At 39.8% G+C, this 19979-nt stretch overlaps 1 protein-coding gene across 6 annotated transcripts in view; it reads left to right on the top strand.

Annotated features, from left to right (window-relative positions):
• The window catches only part of LOC131125136 (phospholipid-transporting ATPase ABCA1-like), a 124487-nt gene that overhangs the window by 52302 nt on the left and 52206 nt on the right, over positions 1 to 19979 (top strand). For all 6 annotated transcript variants that reach the window (XM_058066359.1, XM_058066360.1, XM_058066361.1 and 3 more), the window contains 5 exons: positions 2373 to 2512; positions 4059 to 4175; positions 7632 to 7829; positions 8822 to 9027; positions 9121 to 9297. In XM_058066359.1, coding sequence (XP_057922342.1) covers positions 2373 to 2512; positions 4059 to 4175; positions 7632 to 7829; positions 8822 to 9027; positions 9121 to 9297 — 838 coding nt within the window. The remainder of the gene's footprint in view (positions 1 to 2372; positions 2513 to 4058; positions 4176 to 7631; positions 7830 to 8821; positions 9028 to 9120; positions 9298 to 19979) is intronic.

Here is a 19979-nt window from a genome sequence, read left to right as displayed (position 1 = left end):
ATAACTTGAAGGCTACTGTTTAGGTCGCTAGCGCTCTAGTTTGCGAGTTAGCATGTGTCTCAAGACCCTGCAGTTGCGCAATATGTTGTAAATAAAAAGAGTATAAATGTGACTATAGTCGTGTTTTGTCATGTCTACAGGGCTCTAATAATGCTTTGTTCGTTTTAATCTGAAAAAAATAATTTGTCTACCCACCAACTATATGTGGTTTCTTAAGTTTTTATTATTTGCCGTTTTATTATTATTATTATATTTATTTATTTATTACTGATTGATTGATTTTCTTTATTCTTGATTTGTTTATTTATTTTTCATCTTATTTTGTGTAGAAAAATAAAAAGGAAAATATTTGAGAACAGTGGAATGTTTTATCTGAGCTTTGGAACCAAAAAAAAAAAAGAAAATTGGAACCAAAGCGAAGTTTTTTTTATTTTTTTTGTTTTTAATAAATGCGTTTTTTGGGGGGGGGGGGGGTTTGGAAAACCTGAGCTCCAGTGGCCCCCAAGTAAATTCAGTTTGAGACCCCTTTTTTAGATGATCAAACTGATTTAAATACTAGTCAAAATGCTGTTTTTTAATGGAAAAAAATAAACCTACAATGGATTGGATTTGATATATTTTATTTAATATCAAATATGTAATGTACAGTATGTATAACTTGAGGTTCATACAGGAGAAGATTTCTTTCAGACACTCAATAAATAAGTCTGAGACAGGTTTTTATAAGTAATAAAAACAGATGACATTCAGTGCGGTATTTGTTTTTTGAAGTATAAATGTCACGTCTTGGCATTGCGTAGTTGTGGCGGTGACCCCGATATGCGGAGAGCAGGACCTAAAGTGAACGTAAAAGTCTTCTTTAATCATTAAAGCTTTGACGCAGCGACAGGAAGCCACGCAAGAATTGATGCTCCAGCACACGAGCGATGTCAACGCATCAACTAAACAAATGAAATGGAGGTGAAAGAGAAAAGCAAAGTAGGAAAATGTAAAAAAGGAAGGACAATTTACTGCTACAAAAAGTACAGTGAAGGGTACTAGTACAGTACCTGTACCAGGTACAACCCCAATGACAAACCAAAGGTACGATCCAATCCTCAGGTCGCATGTAAGCAGCCGTTTTCATCGCAATTAAATGGTGGCCCTCTTTGCCCGCTCACCATTTTGACCATATGCTCCAGGGAGGTCCACGAGAGGACAGCTAATGGCTGCCGTCCTTTATTTAGATGGTGGACAGATGTTGTCTTCTTCAACAACAGATGTGCAATCATAGTAGCTAAGTTAACAACTGGACAAGACACTTATGAGCTTTAATGTCAGCTAGAGGAGATGATCAGTCAGAAATACGCCATAAAAAGCTTTGCAAGGAGAGAGGGAGAGAGAAGGAGAGGGAGACTCTGTATTACAGAGTTCTTTTCATTCATTCATTTTCTACCGCTTATTCTCACAACTGTCATTGGATTATGCTGGAGCCTATCCCAGCTGTCTTTGGGCGAGAGGCGAGGTACACCCTGGACTGGTTGCCAGCCAATCACAGGGCACATATAGACAAACAACCATTCACACTCACATTCATACCTGGAGGAGAGAGGGAGGAGAGAGAGAGGGAGGGAGGGAGGAGAGAGGGAGAGGAGAGAGAGGGAGAGGAGAGAGGGGGGAGAGAGAGAAAGGGGGAGGGGGGGAGGGAGAGAGAGGGAAGGAGAGAGGGATGGAGAGAGAGGGGGAGACAGAGAGAGGGAGGGAGGGAGAGAGAGGGAGGAGAGAGAGAGGGAGGGAGAGAAAGGGAGGGAGGAGAGAGAGGGAGAGAGGGGGAGAGAGAGAAAGGGAGAGAGGGAGGGAGAGAGAGGGAAGGAGAGAGGGATGGAGAGAGGGAGAGAGAGGGAGGAAGGGAGAGAGGAAGGAGAGAGAGAGAGAGGGAGAGAAAGGGAGGGAGGAGAGAGAGAGGGAGGAGAGAGAGAGAGAGAGGGAGAGAAAGGGAGGGAGGAGAAAGGGAGGGAGGAGAAAGAGAGAGGGAGGAGAGAGAGAGAGGGAGGGAGAGAAAGGCAGAGAGAGAGAGAGGGGGAGAGCGAGAGAGAGAGAGAGAGACTCTCATTCATTCGTTTTCTACCGCTTATTCTCACAACTGTCATGGGATTATGCTGGAGCCTATCCCAGCTGTCTTCGGGCAAGAGGCGGGGTACACCCTGGACTGGTGGCCAGCCAATCACAGGGCACATATAGACAAACAACCATTCACACTCACATTCATACCTATGGACAATTTGGAGTCACCAATTATGTGTAACATAAAATCAAACTATTTTTAAGTCAAAATTGAATATTAAGCCCCATAATAATCAGTAAGCTTGTAATTGTCACTGTGTGTTGTGTAGGTTCTTTTTGTCAAAGCCTGGTCAACACACTGGAGGGAACACCAGGCCTGAGCTACTTTTGGAGGACCTTCAAGCTGTTTTTCCAAGGCAAAGTCCTTTTCACACCGGACACCCCTGCTGCTCGCCTCATCATCAAAGAGGTAAAGTCTGTATAGATCAGGGATCGCCGACATGATGCCCACAGGCACCTGGGCAGCCCCCCCATGACCACATGAGGTGCCCGCAAGGCGGTTTTTCAGTTAATAATGTGTGAGCACGATGAAGAAATGCATTCTGAAATCCAAAATGTGAGTTGTGGATACCAATATTTTGTTAATGTTCTAGTAAAACAAGCATATTTGGTTTGTTTGGGTGGAAACAATCTATGGTAATGGTAATGGTTTTATTTCATTTGAAAATGTGTCAGATTACAATTGAACGCATCACATAATCAGTTCACAGTTCCACATGTCCAAAAGGAGTAGGAAGAAGCAAAGCTTATTAAATCCTACCCCTCCATCTGGTACTTTTACAATCAGTAACTGTTACATTTGTTCACTTCCTGCTTTCCATAATACTGTTTAAGGTTTTTTTTTGTTTGTTTTTTTTTAATAATGCACCTCGTACCGAAGTACAAGGTGATATGACTATACAATGGCATAATGTGTACCATAGTAAGTGTCAATATTTGTGATTTTAGAAATAAGTTAGTATGTTCTCTGTAGGCGGCATTATGAATTATCCTTACTGACCTTTTTTTGCAGTACATTTAGCAAGTGAAAATTGCTTTTATAGTTAATTCATTCATTTTCTACCGCTTTTTCCTTACGAGGGTGCTGGAGCCTATCCCAGCTGTCTTCGGGCAAAAAGCGGGGTACACCCTGGACTGGTCGCCAGCCAATCACAGGGCACATATAGACAAACAACCATTCACACTCACATTCATACCTATGGAAAGAGTACCCGTAAAAGAAAACCCACGCATGCACGGGGAGAACATGCAAACTCCACACAGAGATGGCCGAGGGTGGAATTGAACGCAGGTCTCCTAGCTGTGAGGTCTGCGCGCTAACCACTCGATCACCGTGCCACCGCTTTTATAGTTATTAGCCCATATTTCCACACAATAAGTAAGATATGGTAGAACCAGAGAGCAATAAAGAGTGTGGAGTGATTTCTGATTTGAGAACAAATTTTGCGATTGAAATATTTCTGGCCACCTTATGTTGTATAATTGTAATATGAGGTTTCCAGCTCATATTTTCATCTATTGTGATCCCTAGAAATAGAAAATAGATGTTACAAACATGAAAAGCTCTTGGCCATTTTCCTTTTGCAAAAGTAGCTCTCACAAGAAAAGTTGTTGGAGATGAAACTGGTTCAAATGGACGGCAACAAAAGCTTTATGTGGAAGACAACACAACATTTAATAAGCAGTCGGGCTTTCAGCAAATGCAACAAGATATTAGCATCATCTCGCATCAGCAAAACTAACAATTTAGCTCTTTCCTCTCTTGGTTGTTTACAAGTCCACCATTTATAAAATGGCCTCCTCCAGGGGATTAATGTTGTATTCAGCTCAAACGAGGTGCTACTTAATAGTATAAATCTACTATATCACTACCTTTAATCAGCTTCTGGATAAAATCGTCGAAATATCATCCAAAATTTTCATCTGTTTGTATACTTTTCTTGTTGTTGTTTCAGGCTAACAGCACCTTCAACGCCTTGGCTATGCTAAAGGAAATGGCCGACTCGTGGAACGAGCTGGGGCCGCGTGTTTGGGATTTCTTCCAGAACAGCACACAAGTCAACACAATTCGGGCAAGTTATGCGTCCCTATGCGTTCCAACAAACTGGCGGACCGAAGGGGGTGAATTTGCTATGCTATGCTATGTCGATATTATAGATAAACACAATGTAAACAAGGGTCTTCTTAAGATGACCAAGGTGTTTTCTACCGCTTATTCTCACAACTGTCATGGAATTATGCTGGAGCCTATCCCAGCTGTCTTCGGGCGAGAGGTGGAGTACACCCTGGACTGGTCGCCAGCCAATCATAGGGCACATATAGACAAACAACCATTCACACTCACATTCATACCTATGGACAATTTTGGAGTCGCCAATTAACCTCGCATGTTTTTGGAATGTGGGAGGAAACCGGAGTACCCGGAGAAAACCCACACATGCATGGACATTAACATGCAAACTCCACACAGAGATGGCCGAGGGTGGAATTGAACAGTAGCATTACAATCAATACTTAATCAAATACTGAGTGCAGGATACAAAAAAAACACCACATAGGTGACAAATGAGAACAAAAATAATGAGTCACTAAAGGCGATCGACTTGCAGCAATGCCTTGTAACTCCGCCCACCTCAGGAATCGCTGGACTGGTGGCCAGCCAATCACAGGGCACATAGAGACAAACAACCATTCACACTCACATTCATACCTATGGACAATTTGGAGTCACCAATTAACCTAGCATGTTTTTTGGAATGTGGGAGGATACCGGAGTACCCAGGGAGAACATGCAAACTCCACACAGAGATACCTGAGCAGGGAATTGAACACCTTTATGCATTCATTCACAGCGTCAGCATTTGTGAACAAAAAAAAGGTAAAGCGCATATTTCCCAAATATATGTGTATTGACATACAGTAAACCTCGGATATATCGGATTCAATTGTTCCCACTGGTTTTGTCCGATATAAGCGAAATCCGTTATATGCGTATACCGGAAAATGTCCGTTTTACGCATATATCGGATTTATATCCGGCCATCCGATATATGCGAGGGAAATTTAATGGAAATGCATTGGAACGGGACTGGAGATTTTGTCCGAAATAGGCGAAATCCGTTATAAAAAATCCGATATATGCAATGAATTTTTATTGGAAATGCATTACAGAAAAATCGGTTCTTTTTTATCTGTCCGTTGTGAGCGAATTTCCGATATATCCGTGTCCGATATATCCAAGGTTTACTGTATATTCATTTTTACCATTGCCTTTGAAAGTTTTCCATAGCCTGGTTCTGCCCTGACCCGACTGGTGGTTGGGTACCCCTGGTCTTGAGGACAAAAACACACCGGTCCAATTATAAAGAATCACTTATGGATGATGTACACACACTGCAAAAGCGAGTCTGTTCAGTATGGAAAGAGAGGCAAGGAAGTAATTAGGGATAAGTAGAGGATAATTTTCATCCTGGCAGAAAGGATTATCTATAGAAGTAGAGGACATGGACACTTTGCCTCCACCTCTATCGTCTCCCTCTCTCTCTCTCTCTCTTGCAGTATTTCCTTGACACTGACATTACTCTAGTGTCACTCCAAATGAGCTTATAGGCAGCTGGAGAGGAGAAGCTCCGAACAGGCGGGGTATTCATTACCCTAGCGCTAACCTTTACACAAATGGGGCCTCGCTAGCCTCCTTTGTCTTCATTTTCTTCCCCGCAGCCTCTCTCTTCTCTCCTCGCTTTCTCTACCTCGAAACCACGTAGCTCGTCATCACCAGGCAGTTGTTCAAGGTCACGGACATGTTTTATCGTTGATGGGCTGGTGATTATGACGACGGCATTTTGTAAAAAAAACTGAGAAAGACGCTCTAAATAGAGGAGTTCTAGTCCAAAGTCGCTATAATCTGTAGCATCAAAATACTTTTTTGGAAGATATGCTAGCATATCTTTATATAGCCTCAAAGTTGTATATTTAGTCATTAGACAAATGACCAATGGCGGCCATGTTTTGTAATTCAGCTTTTCCCTTCAGGGGTCGCCATAGCAAATCAATCGCTTCCATCCAACCCTGTCTCTCTCACACCAACTACCCTCGTGTCCTCCTTCACTACATCCATAAACCTCCTCTTTGGTCTTCTTCTACGCCTCCTACCTGGCAGCATCCTTCTACCAATATATTCACTATCTCTCCTCTGGACATGTCCAAACCAACTCAGTCTGGCCTCTCTCACTTTATCTCCAACATGTAATGTACTTGTTCCTGATCCTATCCATCCTGGTCACTCCCAATGAGAACCTCTGCATCCTCATTTCTGCTATCTCCACTTCTGCTTCCTGTCTTTTTCTCAGTGCCACTGTCTCTAGACCAGGGGTGGGCAAACTTTTTGACTCGCGGGCCGCATTGATATAACAAAATTTCCGGGGGGGGCAGACTATATATTTTACACGTAACAGTCCACCTGGTATTGTTGTATCTGTAAAATTGTCATGTAATGTGCTATTATTATTTATTATTTTATATTTATATTTAAATATTTTAAAAATAATAAAATATTATAATAATTAAAAAATAAATAAAATAATAATTATTATATTATTATTATGTAAAATATGCAAATATAACAATATTATTATATATAATTAATATAATAATTAGCATTAATATAATAAATATAATAATCATAATAGTTATAATAATATAATAATTATTATTTTAATTTTTATTATTATTATGTGCTTGTGTCTCTTTTTTCAGGAGCACTTTGTAAACAACAGACCATGTCAAACAACGAAATTGATACAACCATCAAAAGGTTGGCTCAGGCCATGATGCCAGGTTGTATGTTGAGTTTAAATTAAATACTTTTGAAAGATTGGGCGGGCCGTATTCAAACACTTGGCGGGCCGGATGTGGCCCCCGGGCCGTAGTTTGCCCACCCCTGCTCTAGACCAAACAACATGGCTGGTCTCACTACAGTTTTGTATACTTTTCCTTTCATTTTAGCTGAAACTCTTGTCTGCACACGCTTCTTCACCTCCTTTTCACAATCTCCATTGTCTAATCTTGATAAAAGTCCCGTATGGGTGTGTACCAAAATTTGATGATGATTTAACAAAACACTCATAAGGCACATTGGTTTGTTGAGCTGTGTGAGAAAATTCAAGTCAACCGACTAATGGAGTTCATTAACAGCACTAACATGTAGTGTATTGGTCAGATAAAATAAAAGCACAAACAGGAGAGTGGGGGGGGGTGCATGTTTTGACAAATGTTCACACTTATGCATGCAGCAGGGGGGGAGGAGAAGAGTTTCAAAATATTTCTTCTTTTCAAAATATGTTGATTTTTAACTTGGCTGTCATCCAGATCTGCCCCCCCCCCTTTTTTTTTTTGCAGAAGATGAGTATCCTCTTAATTGTGACTGGTAGTTTTTTTTTCCCCACTCAAGTGCTTCCAGTATCAATGGTTTCTCAATGGGAGTTTGTGTGATTAATTGTTGTTAATGGTCCAAATCAATGTCGTTACAGAAGCTGCTGGCCAATCCGATGTTTGCAGCACTGCTCGACCGACATCTGAATGGCACGGGCTTGACATCGGCGCTTATCGCCAACTTCCTCTATAATGGCCCCCCGGAGGGTCGACCCGCAGACATGCCGCCGTACGACTGGCGAGACTTTTACAATACAACCACCCAGACGTTACAGTTTCTCTCCGACTTCTTGGGTGTATGTATGAAGTTTATTGTTTTTTTTTTTATCAAAACTCTGTGTTCCTTTGCTGGGAAAAGCAAAAAATGTCTTATCGAACCGCCTTTTGTGTTCGTGGAACAGATCGTTTTGTTGCTTCACTAATAATCACTTTGTTAGAGGCCTCGCTAACGCTCCCGGTTGATGTTATTGATCTGCAGCACACTTGCTCTACAAGGCTGATGATAAAAAGTGTGTCCACACACACAAAATCACAGCCCGAATATTTGCAAGATATCGTTTTGATGTCATCAAACTAAGAAAATATACAATTTTAAAACATATTACAAAAAACAACAACAGCCGGTTGTGTTTAGCTTACTTTCATTTAACAGGCAAAGAAAATAGAGAACAAATAGTAATAATATACAACAGCAACAAAATAATTGGTCTGTAAAGAGAAAAAAATGTCAGAATCCCGACAACTGCTGCCAAAGTATTATTTACATCTTTAATATTTTATATTTCTAGCTTGAATTTTTAAAAAGGTGAGAAATTTTGCTACAATTGAAAGCCAGTCGGCGGCACGGCGGTCGAGTGGTTAGTGCGCAGACCTCACAGCTAGGAGACCAGGGTTTAATTCCACCCTCGGCCATCTCTGTGTGGAGTTTGCATGTTCTCCCCGTGCATGCGTGGGTTTTCTTCCGGGTACTCCGGTTTCCTCCCACATTCCAAAAACATGCTAGGTTAATTGGCGACTCCAAATTGTCCATAGGTATGAATGTGAGTGTGAATGGTTGTTTGTCTATATGTGCCCTGTGATTGGCTGGCGATCAGTCCAGGGTGTACCCCGCCTCTCGCCCAAAGACAGCTGGGATAGGCTCCAGCAGTAGAAAATGAATGAATGAATGAATGAATTAAAGCCAGTCATCCAATTTGAAATCTTAAATGCTAAATAGTGTCTTTTTTTGTACAGCTGTGTCATTTTAGACTAATTTAATCATTAATCATTAATTTTCTTTCCTTTCCAGTGCTTGGACTTGAACAAGTTCGAGGCGGTGCCGAGTGAATCCCGCCTAGTGAGCAAAGCCTTGGAATTCCTCAAGAATGACACTTTCTGGGCCGGGGTGGTTTTTCAGAACATGGAGTCCGACTCCAACAAGCCGCCTCCTCATGTCAGGTACACAATCCGGATGGACATCGACGAGCTGGAGCGAACCAACAAACTGAAAGAACGGTACGTAAAAAAAGCAACTTTACCTACACATGTTTGGTTTGACTTGGTTTAAGAAGGCACCGACCAACGATAGCAACTTTTTTATTTCATTAGGTCATGGTCTCCCGGCGCCCGAGACAACTCTTTTAATGATCTGCGCTACATCTGGGGGGGCTTTGCCTATCTGCAAGATATGGTGGACCACGGCATCATAAGAGCACACGCGTCCAAGACACGGTCACTTGGTGTTTTTGCTCAGCAAATGCCATACCCTTGCTATGTAGATGACACGTGAGTACAAGCGTTTTTTTTAAAATATTTTTATTCCTGCAAAAACCCTCGAATAAGATTGTCTTTGTGATAACCATGGCATCGAAGATGATGCTTATCCTGCTAAAAATCTTCCCCTGATTAAGATTGCCAGTGAGAACATCCCTGCCATCGTTATGTGCAACCACTGAGTCCTTCTTCATGGGGGACATATTTTGCTTAGTCAAGACCAAAGTAAAGGGAGACAATAGTCCAGACTTCAGGAATTAAGCATATTGAGCAAGACCATTTATAATTGGTTTATTGGTAGATCAGTTATGGGTAGGTAAGTTAGTCAATTTAGTAAGAATCCTGAGCTGAAAGAATTTTTTTATGGCATTGTTGACACCAGTAAGAACTGTGTCCCCAAAAATCACAACCTCAGTTTTCTGTTCATTTAAGGTCAGAAAAATACAGCCAGGTTTTTAAATGATGGGGGCAGTTTTTTAAGGCCACAAAGGAATCAGTTTTGCATTGTAGGAGTAGTTATAGTTGGACATCATCTTGAATTGTGGTGGTTTTTAAAAATTGAACCAAATAGCAAAACCAGACAGGACCTAAAGTAGAACCTTGGGGCACACCATAGACAAGAGGGGTAGTCTTTGGTAAAAATGGTCCAAGACTGACAGAGAAGAGCTGTTCAGTTAAAGGGGACCTATTATGGTTTTCCCGCTTTTCTGACCTATATAAGTTGTTTTAAATCAGGGGTCTCAAACTCAATTTACTTGGGGGCCACTGGAGCTCGGGTCTGGGTGTGACTGGGCCGCATCAGGTTTTCCAAAAAAAGAAAAAAAACGCATTTATTAAAAACAAACAAAAAAAAAAAAATTTGGCTTAAACTTAAATAGCCAAAAACTTACCACTTCCACACGGATAGGGAGGATAACTATTAACAGTTATTTAACCTTTAACATGAACATTAATCAAACGTAATAATTTTTTCTGGGTACATGATACCATACAGCATCCATATCAAACTTGTGCGGGCTGCACTAACATTAAACTTTCATATCAAGGCGGGGGCCTCAAACTAGTGTCCTGCGGGCCACATTTGGCCCGCGCGCCGTGTGTTTGAGACCCCTGTTTTAAATTATGCCAAAGCATCAGATAATGTGGTCTGCACATTTGGAAGTGAGCCCTGAATGAAGTTTTGGAGTTTTTTTTCCCCTAACACCAAGTTCCACTGACATCAATGCTGACATATTTGTGACCAATCACAGCAGAGTGTGAGTACCGAGAGGAGCGCTGACGTGGAGTAAATTAAACAAAAGCATGAAGTCCATGGAAACACTGCAGAAATCTGCAAGATCTAGAAACCGTGCGGGCTATTGTGTGTAGCTGCTCTACAGGAGTCCACAACTCAATACAAAGTGCCGCAAATGAGCATAATAGGTCCCCTTTAAGTACAATTTAAAATGCAATACATGTCTCTGGGCTGGACAGAATATATATATATTGTGGTCAACTGTGTCAAAGGCTGCTGTCAAACCTAAAAGCACCAGCATGGCTGAACTAGCAGTCTGCTAATAAAACCATTGAAAAGTCATTGAAAAAAAAAATTAAAGTGCAGTTCCTCTATGACAGGATTTTTTAAAAGTAGATTGACATTTTTTAGCAACGTTGTATGAGATTCCAGCTAGGCGTAGGCCACTTTTTCCAAGACTTTTGACAAGAATGGGGGTTAAGAAATGGGTCTGTAATTTCACAGGACAAATGGGTCTAGGTTGTGCTTTCTTAGGATTGTTTGAATGCACTTGGAACACAACCAGAAGTGATGGAAGTATTTATTAACTTTCATGTGAGAGACCCACATCTTTGACCACAGGAAGACCAATTGGTGGGTCTTACACTTTGGACCATCTTAGACGGCTTAGCCCAGGGGTGGGCAAACTTTTTGACTCGCGGGCCTCGTTTAGATATAACAAAATTTCCGGGGGGGGGGCAGACTATATATTTTACACGTAACAGTCCACCTGGTATTATTGTATCTGTAAAATTGTCATGCAATCTGCTATTATTATTTATTATTTTATATTTATATTTAAATATTAAAAAAAATAATAAAATATTATAATAATTAAAATAAAATTAAAATAATAATTATTATATTATTATTATGTAAAATATGCAAATATAACAATATTATTATATATAATTAATATAGTAATTAGCATTAATATAGTAAATATAATAATCATAAAAGTTATAATAATAATATAATAATTATTATTTTAATTTTTATTATTATTATGTGCTTGTGTCTCTTTTTTCAGGAGCACTTTGTAAACAACAGACCATGTCAAACAACGAAATTGATACAACCATCAAAAGGTTAGCTCAGGCCATGATGCCAGGTTGTATGTTGAGTTTAAATTAAATACTTTTGAAAGATTGGGCGGGCCGTATTCAAACACTTGGCGGGCCGGATGTGGCCCCCGGGCCGTAGTTTGCCCACCCCTGGCTTAGCCAGTAGTAGGGGCTTAAAGTCTTTGAGTCCATCAGACAGTTCTGGCGCTGTGCAATAATTGGTTACAGATCAGGTGGAAATTTTGTCAATAGAAAATAACAATACTTTTCACATAATGATGCAGAGGGAACCACTCCATTAGATTCAGATTTAAAACATTAAAAAGAACCCCAGGTCTATGACTGTTATTGGACACAAGGTTGGTCGTACAGGGTATTGAGTCTTTACAGACGTGACAGCTTTCTGATGATTTGATAAGCATTCTGTTAAATGTCCCCTGAGAGACTTTCAACTTGTCATTTTTCCACTTTCTTTCCGCTCGGCGACACCCTCGCTTCAGTGCACAAGTGGTGTCGTTTAGCCATGGTTCACCACCAGTAAGCTTAGACCACCTGTTCGTAAAAGGTGCAAGTGGAGTTAATCAAACCCCGCTAATCAAAGATCCTCTATATGACAGAATCGGTTTGATGTTTTTTAGGCCGCACTGCAAAAAAAGTGAGTCAAAGATTCCCTATGTGACAATCCTGGCATAGATTAGGCTGCTTATCTTTTTGAATATCTTTCTCTCACTAAGATTTCATGGGAGTCGATCCCTGTTGGTGTTATACTTCCATTAATAAAGACAAATCCCAGTGATGCCATCAAAAAGGAAGATAATTACAAGACGTGAAGTAATCAGTGCCACTTCAAGAGCATACAAATCTCTTTTTCAATATCTTTCATCTTCCAGTATCCTAGCATAATAAAGGCACACACACACACACACACACACACACACACAGAAACAACAATATTACATGATAGTGCCATCTTAGAGTGGGGACACATGGACTACAAATAAGACCAAAAAGTAATAATAAATCCACAGACGTACAACAACATTGCATGCTAGAGCACAGACAAAAAAAAAGTAGTCCTGAGTGCAAAAATGATTGATAAATAATTACAGAGGATAAATGAAAGCCATAAAAGTGTGGCAATACCCTTCAAGTCCCGCCACCATTTACTTCCTGATCCGATAAATTATTAAGCTCTAAAAATTGCTATTTCATTCATTAATAACTGAAGCGAGACAAAGGAAGATGGGATGAAACGCATCGCGTAAGAGAAACAGTAAGACATTATGGTCCTTTGCTGGTAATTTACCTGCTATGTGCTTTGTTTTAGTACTTAAAAAAATGGAATAAATTCTACATAAATTCAAATAAATAAATTAAATTTAAATAATAAATTCAAATGCTACAACTTGGAGCTCAACTTCAAAAAATATGCCTATTTTAAAAAATAATAATTTTTGTTGTGATATCGTCACAGAAGCATGATACTTACAATATCAATATATAAATATATATATACAACACAATATAATAAATACAAGGGAATTTTGGTTTAGCAAACTATATTTATAGTCATAAGCGATTTATGTAAATCATCTAAAATATAATTTACATTAATCCCGATATACAATCTAATTAACCCTTAGATACACGACTGGACCCTACACTCTTCCATAAGTGGGTCAAAAATGACCCATACTAGAATCAATACGTTTTTATGCCAATTTTGCCATTTTGGTTAAGAATAATGACTTGTATGATATTTAGTATTATATTTAGGACAACACAAGAATGATTTCATGTTAGAAACATCTTCATTTTTCACTTTTTTCCATTTTTGAAAAAGAAAATGACCCCGTACAACAATAGAAAATGTGAGGATCCATTGTTTGTTGCATAAAGGTAAGTTAAAAATGTGAACGGCAAGATATCAGAAATATGATTTTTGAGGAATACCTGGAATATGAAATGATAACAATTTTTCATTACAAAGATATTTCAATAAAACAACCTGATCGGGTCATTTTTGACCCACTTATGGAAGGTTGGGGTAGTAACACAAAAACAAAAATTTCTTAAAATGTATAAAAGGTAAGTTAAAAATGTGAACGGCATGATATCAAAAACATATTTTTTGAGGAATACCTGGAATATGAAATGATAAAAAAATTTATTTAATTAATTAATGTTCTCCCCGTGCATGCGTGGGTTTTCTCCGGGTACTCCGGTTTTTTCCCACATTCCAAAAACATGCTAGGTTAATTAGCGACTCCAAATTGTCCATAGGTATGAATGTGAGTGTGAATGGTTGTTTGTCTATATGTGCCCTGTGATTGGCTAGCGACCAATCCAGGGTGTACCCCGCCTCTCGCGCGAAGACAGCTGGGATAGGCTCCAGCACCCCCGCGACCCTCGTGGGGGAAAAGCGGCAGAAAATGAATGAATGAATGACTGTATGGAGTCGAGTCTTTATACGGTTGCCATTTTTACTTTATTATATTGCTTGTGCGCCACAATCAACCACAGGTTACCCACCCACCTCCCCATCGCCCCCCACCCACCCACCAACCACTATTAACCTCCCTGGTGGCATTTTGCACTCAAGATAACCAAAGCATTATTTTCATTTCTCTCCTGCTGTCTTCCTAAGATGATGCTACAGGATACATTTTGACTTCCCCTCCACATGGCCGCCAATAGCACATAAACACATCCTTTATCAGTGGCCCGCGCGTCACCTCACGCTTGCCAATCACCGCATCTCTTGTTGGGATCCCTGGGCTGTGATCTCCGTCAATAAATAGGTCTCTAACGTCCACACTGTCTGCTGGACAACATTTTTTCACTGTGTAAAAATGAGGGAAAGCATGTCGGAAGTATTGAAAACAAAATAATGCAGCCTAGTGGTTAGCATTATCTATTAAAGTTTAGTCCTTACTTGTTCTTGTTTTCACTAGGGCGGCACGGTGGTATAGTGGTTAGTGCGCAGACCTCACAGCTAGGAGACCCGGGTTCGATTCCACCCTTGGCCAAGTTTGCATGTTCTCCCCGTGCATGCGTGGGTTTTCTCCGGGTACTCCGGTTTCCCCCCACATTCCAAATTGTCCATAGGTATGAATGTGAGTGTGAATGGTTGTTTGTCTATATGTGCCCTGTGATTGGCTGGCGACCAGTCCAGGGTGTACCCCGCCTCTCGCCTAAAGACAGCTGGGATAGGCTCCAGCACCCCCGTGACCCTCGTGAGGAAAAAGCGGTAGAAAATGAATGAATGAATGTTATACAAGCAGCTGCACGGTGGACGAGTGGTTAGCGGCAGGGTTCAATTCCACCCTCGGCCATCTCTGTGTGGAGTTTGCATATTCTCCCTGTGCATGCGTGGGTTTTCTCCGGGTACTCCGGTTTCCTCCCACATTCCAAAAACATGCTAGGTTAATTGGCGACTCCAAATTGTCCATAGGTATGAATGTGAGTGTGAATGGTTGTTTGTCTATATGTGCCCTGTGATTGGCTGGCGACCAGTCCAGGGTGTACCCCGCCTCTCGCCCAAAGACAGCTGGGATAGGCTCCAGCACCCCTGCGACCCTCGTGAGGAAAAAGTGGTAGAAAATGAATGAATGATGTCATATGGGGTGCCACAAGGTTCTACTTTAAGTCCTGTCTGGTTTTGCTATTTGGTTCAATTTTTAAAAACCACCACAATTCAAGATGATGTCCAACTATAACTACTCCTACAATGCAAAACTGATTCCTTTGTGGCCTTAAAAACTGCCCCCATCATTTAAAAAACTGGCTGTAATTAATTTTTCTGACCTTAAATGAACAGAAAACTAAGGTTGTGATTTTTGGGGACACAGTCCTGAATGGATGAATATATTTTCACTATAGAAAGTGAGTGTTTGTAACAGCATTATTTGTTCATTTATTGGTTTAAATCACACGTTAAATGTGTGCCACGACAATATGTGCAATTCGTTAATTGAATGTGCTGTCAAAGCCACTTCATTTCTTCCACCTTCCTCTTTGCATGTAATCACAAAAAAATTGCATATGAATAAGAGACTGCCTTTGCATTGTGAGGCTGATAATGACGCTGAATGTAGCTCAACAGTATATAAGACAGACGACGGGAAACAGTCTCTCAGTCTCCCCAAATATAGGTCAGGCTGTGCCAAATGTACGCGAGCTTGGAGACACCTTCCCGCCACGGAGTTCTCTTACTTAAGCACCTTTGATCGATCCGGCAATGTATAATGCAGGAGCATCTGGTGGCAAGGTTGTCGGTGTCAGACACGGCGCGCTTGACTGATCCTGCACAAGGAGTTAAGTCTCTAGCGTTCCGTCAAGCGTTACACAGACGTCAGCATTAGTATTCAACACCTTTCTCTTGCGGCCTGCATAGCAATGTTAGCGCTAAGATATACATCATGTGCCGTCCTAACATCCACATGCATTTTAAAACATGGGAAGGAATATTATTGCCTTGTCGTCTATTCTGTCTTGTCTAATCACTAAAATATCTTACAACATTTTAAATTCTAATTATTAATGGTTTTATTTCATTTGAACATGCATCAGATTACAATTGAACGCATCACATAATCAGTTCCCAGTTCCACATGTCCAAAAGTAGTAGGAAGAAGCAAAGCTTATTAAATCCTACCCCTCCATCTGGTACTTTTACAATCAGTAACTGTTACATTTGTTCACTTCCTGCTTTCCATAATACAGTTTTTTTTAATTAATTAATTAATTTATTTATTTATTTTATTACAATCCGAGGATTATTCTTGTTCCTTGTTTGAGTTTTATGATTTTTATCAAATAATTCATTTTAACACATTTTTATTTGGGATAATTAGGTTGCACAGTTAGTTCATAATATTTTTTTGGCATGGTGAAGTTTATCCAATAAGGTTTCTTATAAAATCATGATTCTTCAGTAACTGTTACATTTGTTCACTTCCTGCTTTCCATAATACAGTTTAAGTTTTTTTTTGTTTTTTTTTTTATGATGCACCTTGTACCAAAGTACAAGGTGATATGACCATAAAATGACATAATGTGTACCATAGTAAGTGTCAATATAGTGATATATATAGCACATCATGACTGGTTCAAGACTCTTCATCCTTGTATTTAGCAAACATCAACTGCTTGTATTGTTTCTTGAATTGGCTCATCGTTGTGCATTGTTTGAGTTCCTTACTCAATCCATTCCATAGTTTGATTGGTAAAGTAAATACAAACAATAAGTGTGCGTTAACAGAGAGTGTACTTTGCGACATTGAAAAAGAAATGCTGCTCTGTTGAAAAGCCAGCATTTCAAAAATACTCCAAATGTTTTACAGACACTACGGATTGCTTGAGAGAAAATACATTTCACAAACAACAAACCCACAATTTTAGTGAAAGATGACGTATTAAATGAAATTTTGCATTATTATTTTTTTATTATTAACATTATTGTTATTTTTGTTACTTATTATCCTAACATCGGTGATTTATTTGGTCTCAAAAAATGTTGACGATAATCATTTAGCATCAACTGAATCAACTGCTTGTATTGTTTCTTGAATTGGCCATATCTTGAAAAGCCATACCTTAAGCCACTGGTGTCCAACCTCGGCGGCAATGATACACCATGAGAGGCATTGCTTATGCAGCACAACAATCCAACAGCGTTTAAAAAGAGAAAAAAAAATCTTTGACACATATTTTTGACAAGATTTTTGATCTATCTATCCATCCATCCATCCATCCATCCATCCATCCATCCATCCAGAAACTACTTAAGATCTAACAGTCAGTAGAATGTTCATCAGAAGTATTTGCATTTTTAGTTTATTTTCTTTATTTAACGAGACACATCGACTGAGTCAGTGCCTCCATAATAAAAGTCAATGTAGCACTTTTACGTGAGTCATTGGCAGGATTATTGACATGGCATTTTGGTGGCATTATGAAGATGCTGTCTTATTGTGTCGGTACAGCGTCCAGTCAGACAATGCTGGACCAACATGCAAACTTTATAAAGGTTCGCTGGTGATTTTTTTTCAGGTAGAGGCACTGCAATGATTGGTCGAAAATGGGAAGACAATGTTTTTTTTAACCCAATATCAACAACTCAAAAAACAAAGGGTGTTATTCTTCACGTATCTTGAAACGTTTATGCAAATCAATCTCCTCCATCCAACCCTGTCTTCCGCATCTGTCCCTCTCACATCAACTACCCTCATGTCCTCCTTCACTACATCCATAAACCTTCTCTTTGGTTTTCCTCTACGCCTCCTACCTGGCAGCCTCTCTGACTTTATCTCCAAGGCCTCTAACATGTAATGTCCCCCTGATGGATTTGTTCCTGATCCTATCCATCCTGGTCACTCCCAATGAGAACCTAAACTACCTAAACTCTTGTGTGTTCTTCTTCTTTCTCTTTGGGCTTTTCCCTTCAGGGGTCGCCACAGCAAATCAATCTCCTCCATCCAACCCTGTCTTCCGCATCTGTCCCTCTCACACCAACTACCCTCATGTCCTCCTTCACTACATCCATAAACCTCCTCTTTGGTCTTCCTCTACGCCTCCTACCTGGCAGCCTCTCTGACCTTATCTCCAAGGCCTCTAACATGCCCTCTTGATGTAATGTCCTCTTGATGGATTTGTTCCCGATCCTATCCATCCTGGTCATTCCCAATGAGAACCTCAGCATCCTCATCTCTGCTATCTCTAGTTCTGCTTCCTGTCTTTTCCTCAGTGGCACTGTCTCTAGACCAAACAACATGGCTGGTCTCACTACAGTTTTGTATACCACTACAGTTTTTCAGATTACACTGTTGTAAATAAAATCCGTCAGCAGAGATGCTAGCAGGTTTTTTGATATTTGATATTTTTTGATATTATTTTTAGATGTTGTTATACACAGTAAGTTACAGTGAGTTGTTTTTATATGTTTTATAAATGCAGGAAAATACATATTCATTAAAAGAAATGATCAGACATAGGCAGTGCAATGATTGGTCAAAAATATGAATATAAAAACCTTAAATTATTTGATAGAAATGGGAGTATTAATACATTTTGTACTTGTATTATGTATATGAGGTGTGCACACACTTGTCAAAATGATCAACCTCTTACAATAAAACATATTTAATATTTAAACATTAAAGTTTGAAAATACTCTACTAAATACTAAAGAGTATTTGACGTATTTGCGTTGAAAAACTGTGTCACTGTTTGTGTCACATTGCGATTTTAGGCTAAATTAAGGAACCAAAATGTTTTTAATATCAAATTTAACATTTTTTTTTCAATCCAGCCAAATGATTAGGAAAAGAAAGTACACCACACATGATGACTTAAATATGAAAATGATATTTTCCCTGTGCAACCAGCTTCATCCAAGCTATTGGAGGAGTCCTCCCCATGTTCCTGGTTCTGGCCTTCATGTACACCACGTGCATGACCATCAAAGGCCTAGTGCTGGAGAAGGAGCTGCGGCTCAAAGAGGTCCTGCGTGCCGTCGGCGTCCGAAACAGTGCCCTGTGGCTTGCCAGGTTCACTGAGAACATTGTGCTGCTCGCTGTGCCGTGCGCTCTCATTAGTGTCATGGTTAAGGTCAGTAGAACAGCAATAGTATCGTCGCCCAGCGCTAACCTCATATGGCTGTCTAATCATCACCAATCAGACTACAATCCAATGATTGTACATGATATATCAAATTATCTGTGATCACCGTTGCTAGCATGGCTTGCTCATATTATCAATTTTTCCAGCTGTAATTACATTTGGTAAATAAAAAAAAAACACTCCAGACTTGAACAGCTGGGCCTCCCGTTGGCTTAATGTGTTTGCAATTTGTAAACATTAATAACGATAAATCCTGTTTACATGTAGGGAAGGAGAGGAATGCAATACTATTTATCACAGGCCAGCACGGCAGGTTCTAAATGCTAATTTAACACCGCATTAATGATATTCAACGGCAATCAAGCAATACGCAATAATTAGCATAAGAATGTCGGGATTAAGTGGGGACATGGTGTCTTTTTCAAGTACTCTGCAGTTGGTTTTGTATAGACCTATTTGCTTATCTGCGGAATGCTACTGGGACACAAGTGGGGACTTGACCAACCCTGACTGAGTCGGATACCCTCAACATATTTTCTTTTTTTTTTTTTTTAATTTTGTTTTATTATTATTATTTTTTCATACAAAGTAAGGGGAAAAAATCCTGGTAAATTACGAAAAAAAAATTATAACCTACAAATATGGCCTCATAGTGTAATAATTCAAGTAATTCATTTGGCTCCCATGTGGCCCAATTTAGATATAGGTCATGGTAGATACCCTTAACGCAACCA

Source organism: Doryrhamphus excisus, chromosome 3 (genome assembly GCF_030265055.1).
Source record: "Doryrhamphus excisus isolate RoL2022-K1 chromosome 3, RoL_Dexc_1.0, whole genome shotgun sequence".
In the NCBI taxonomy this organism is placed as follows: Eukaryota; Metazoa; Chordata; class Actinopteri; order Syngnathiformes; family Syngnathidae; genus Doryrhamphus; species Doryrhamphus excisus.
Note: the sequence above shows the minus strand (reverse complement) of the source record. Positions and strands in the feature narration are given on the sequence as shown.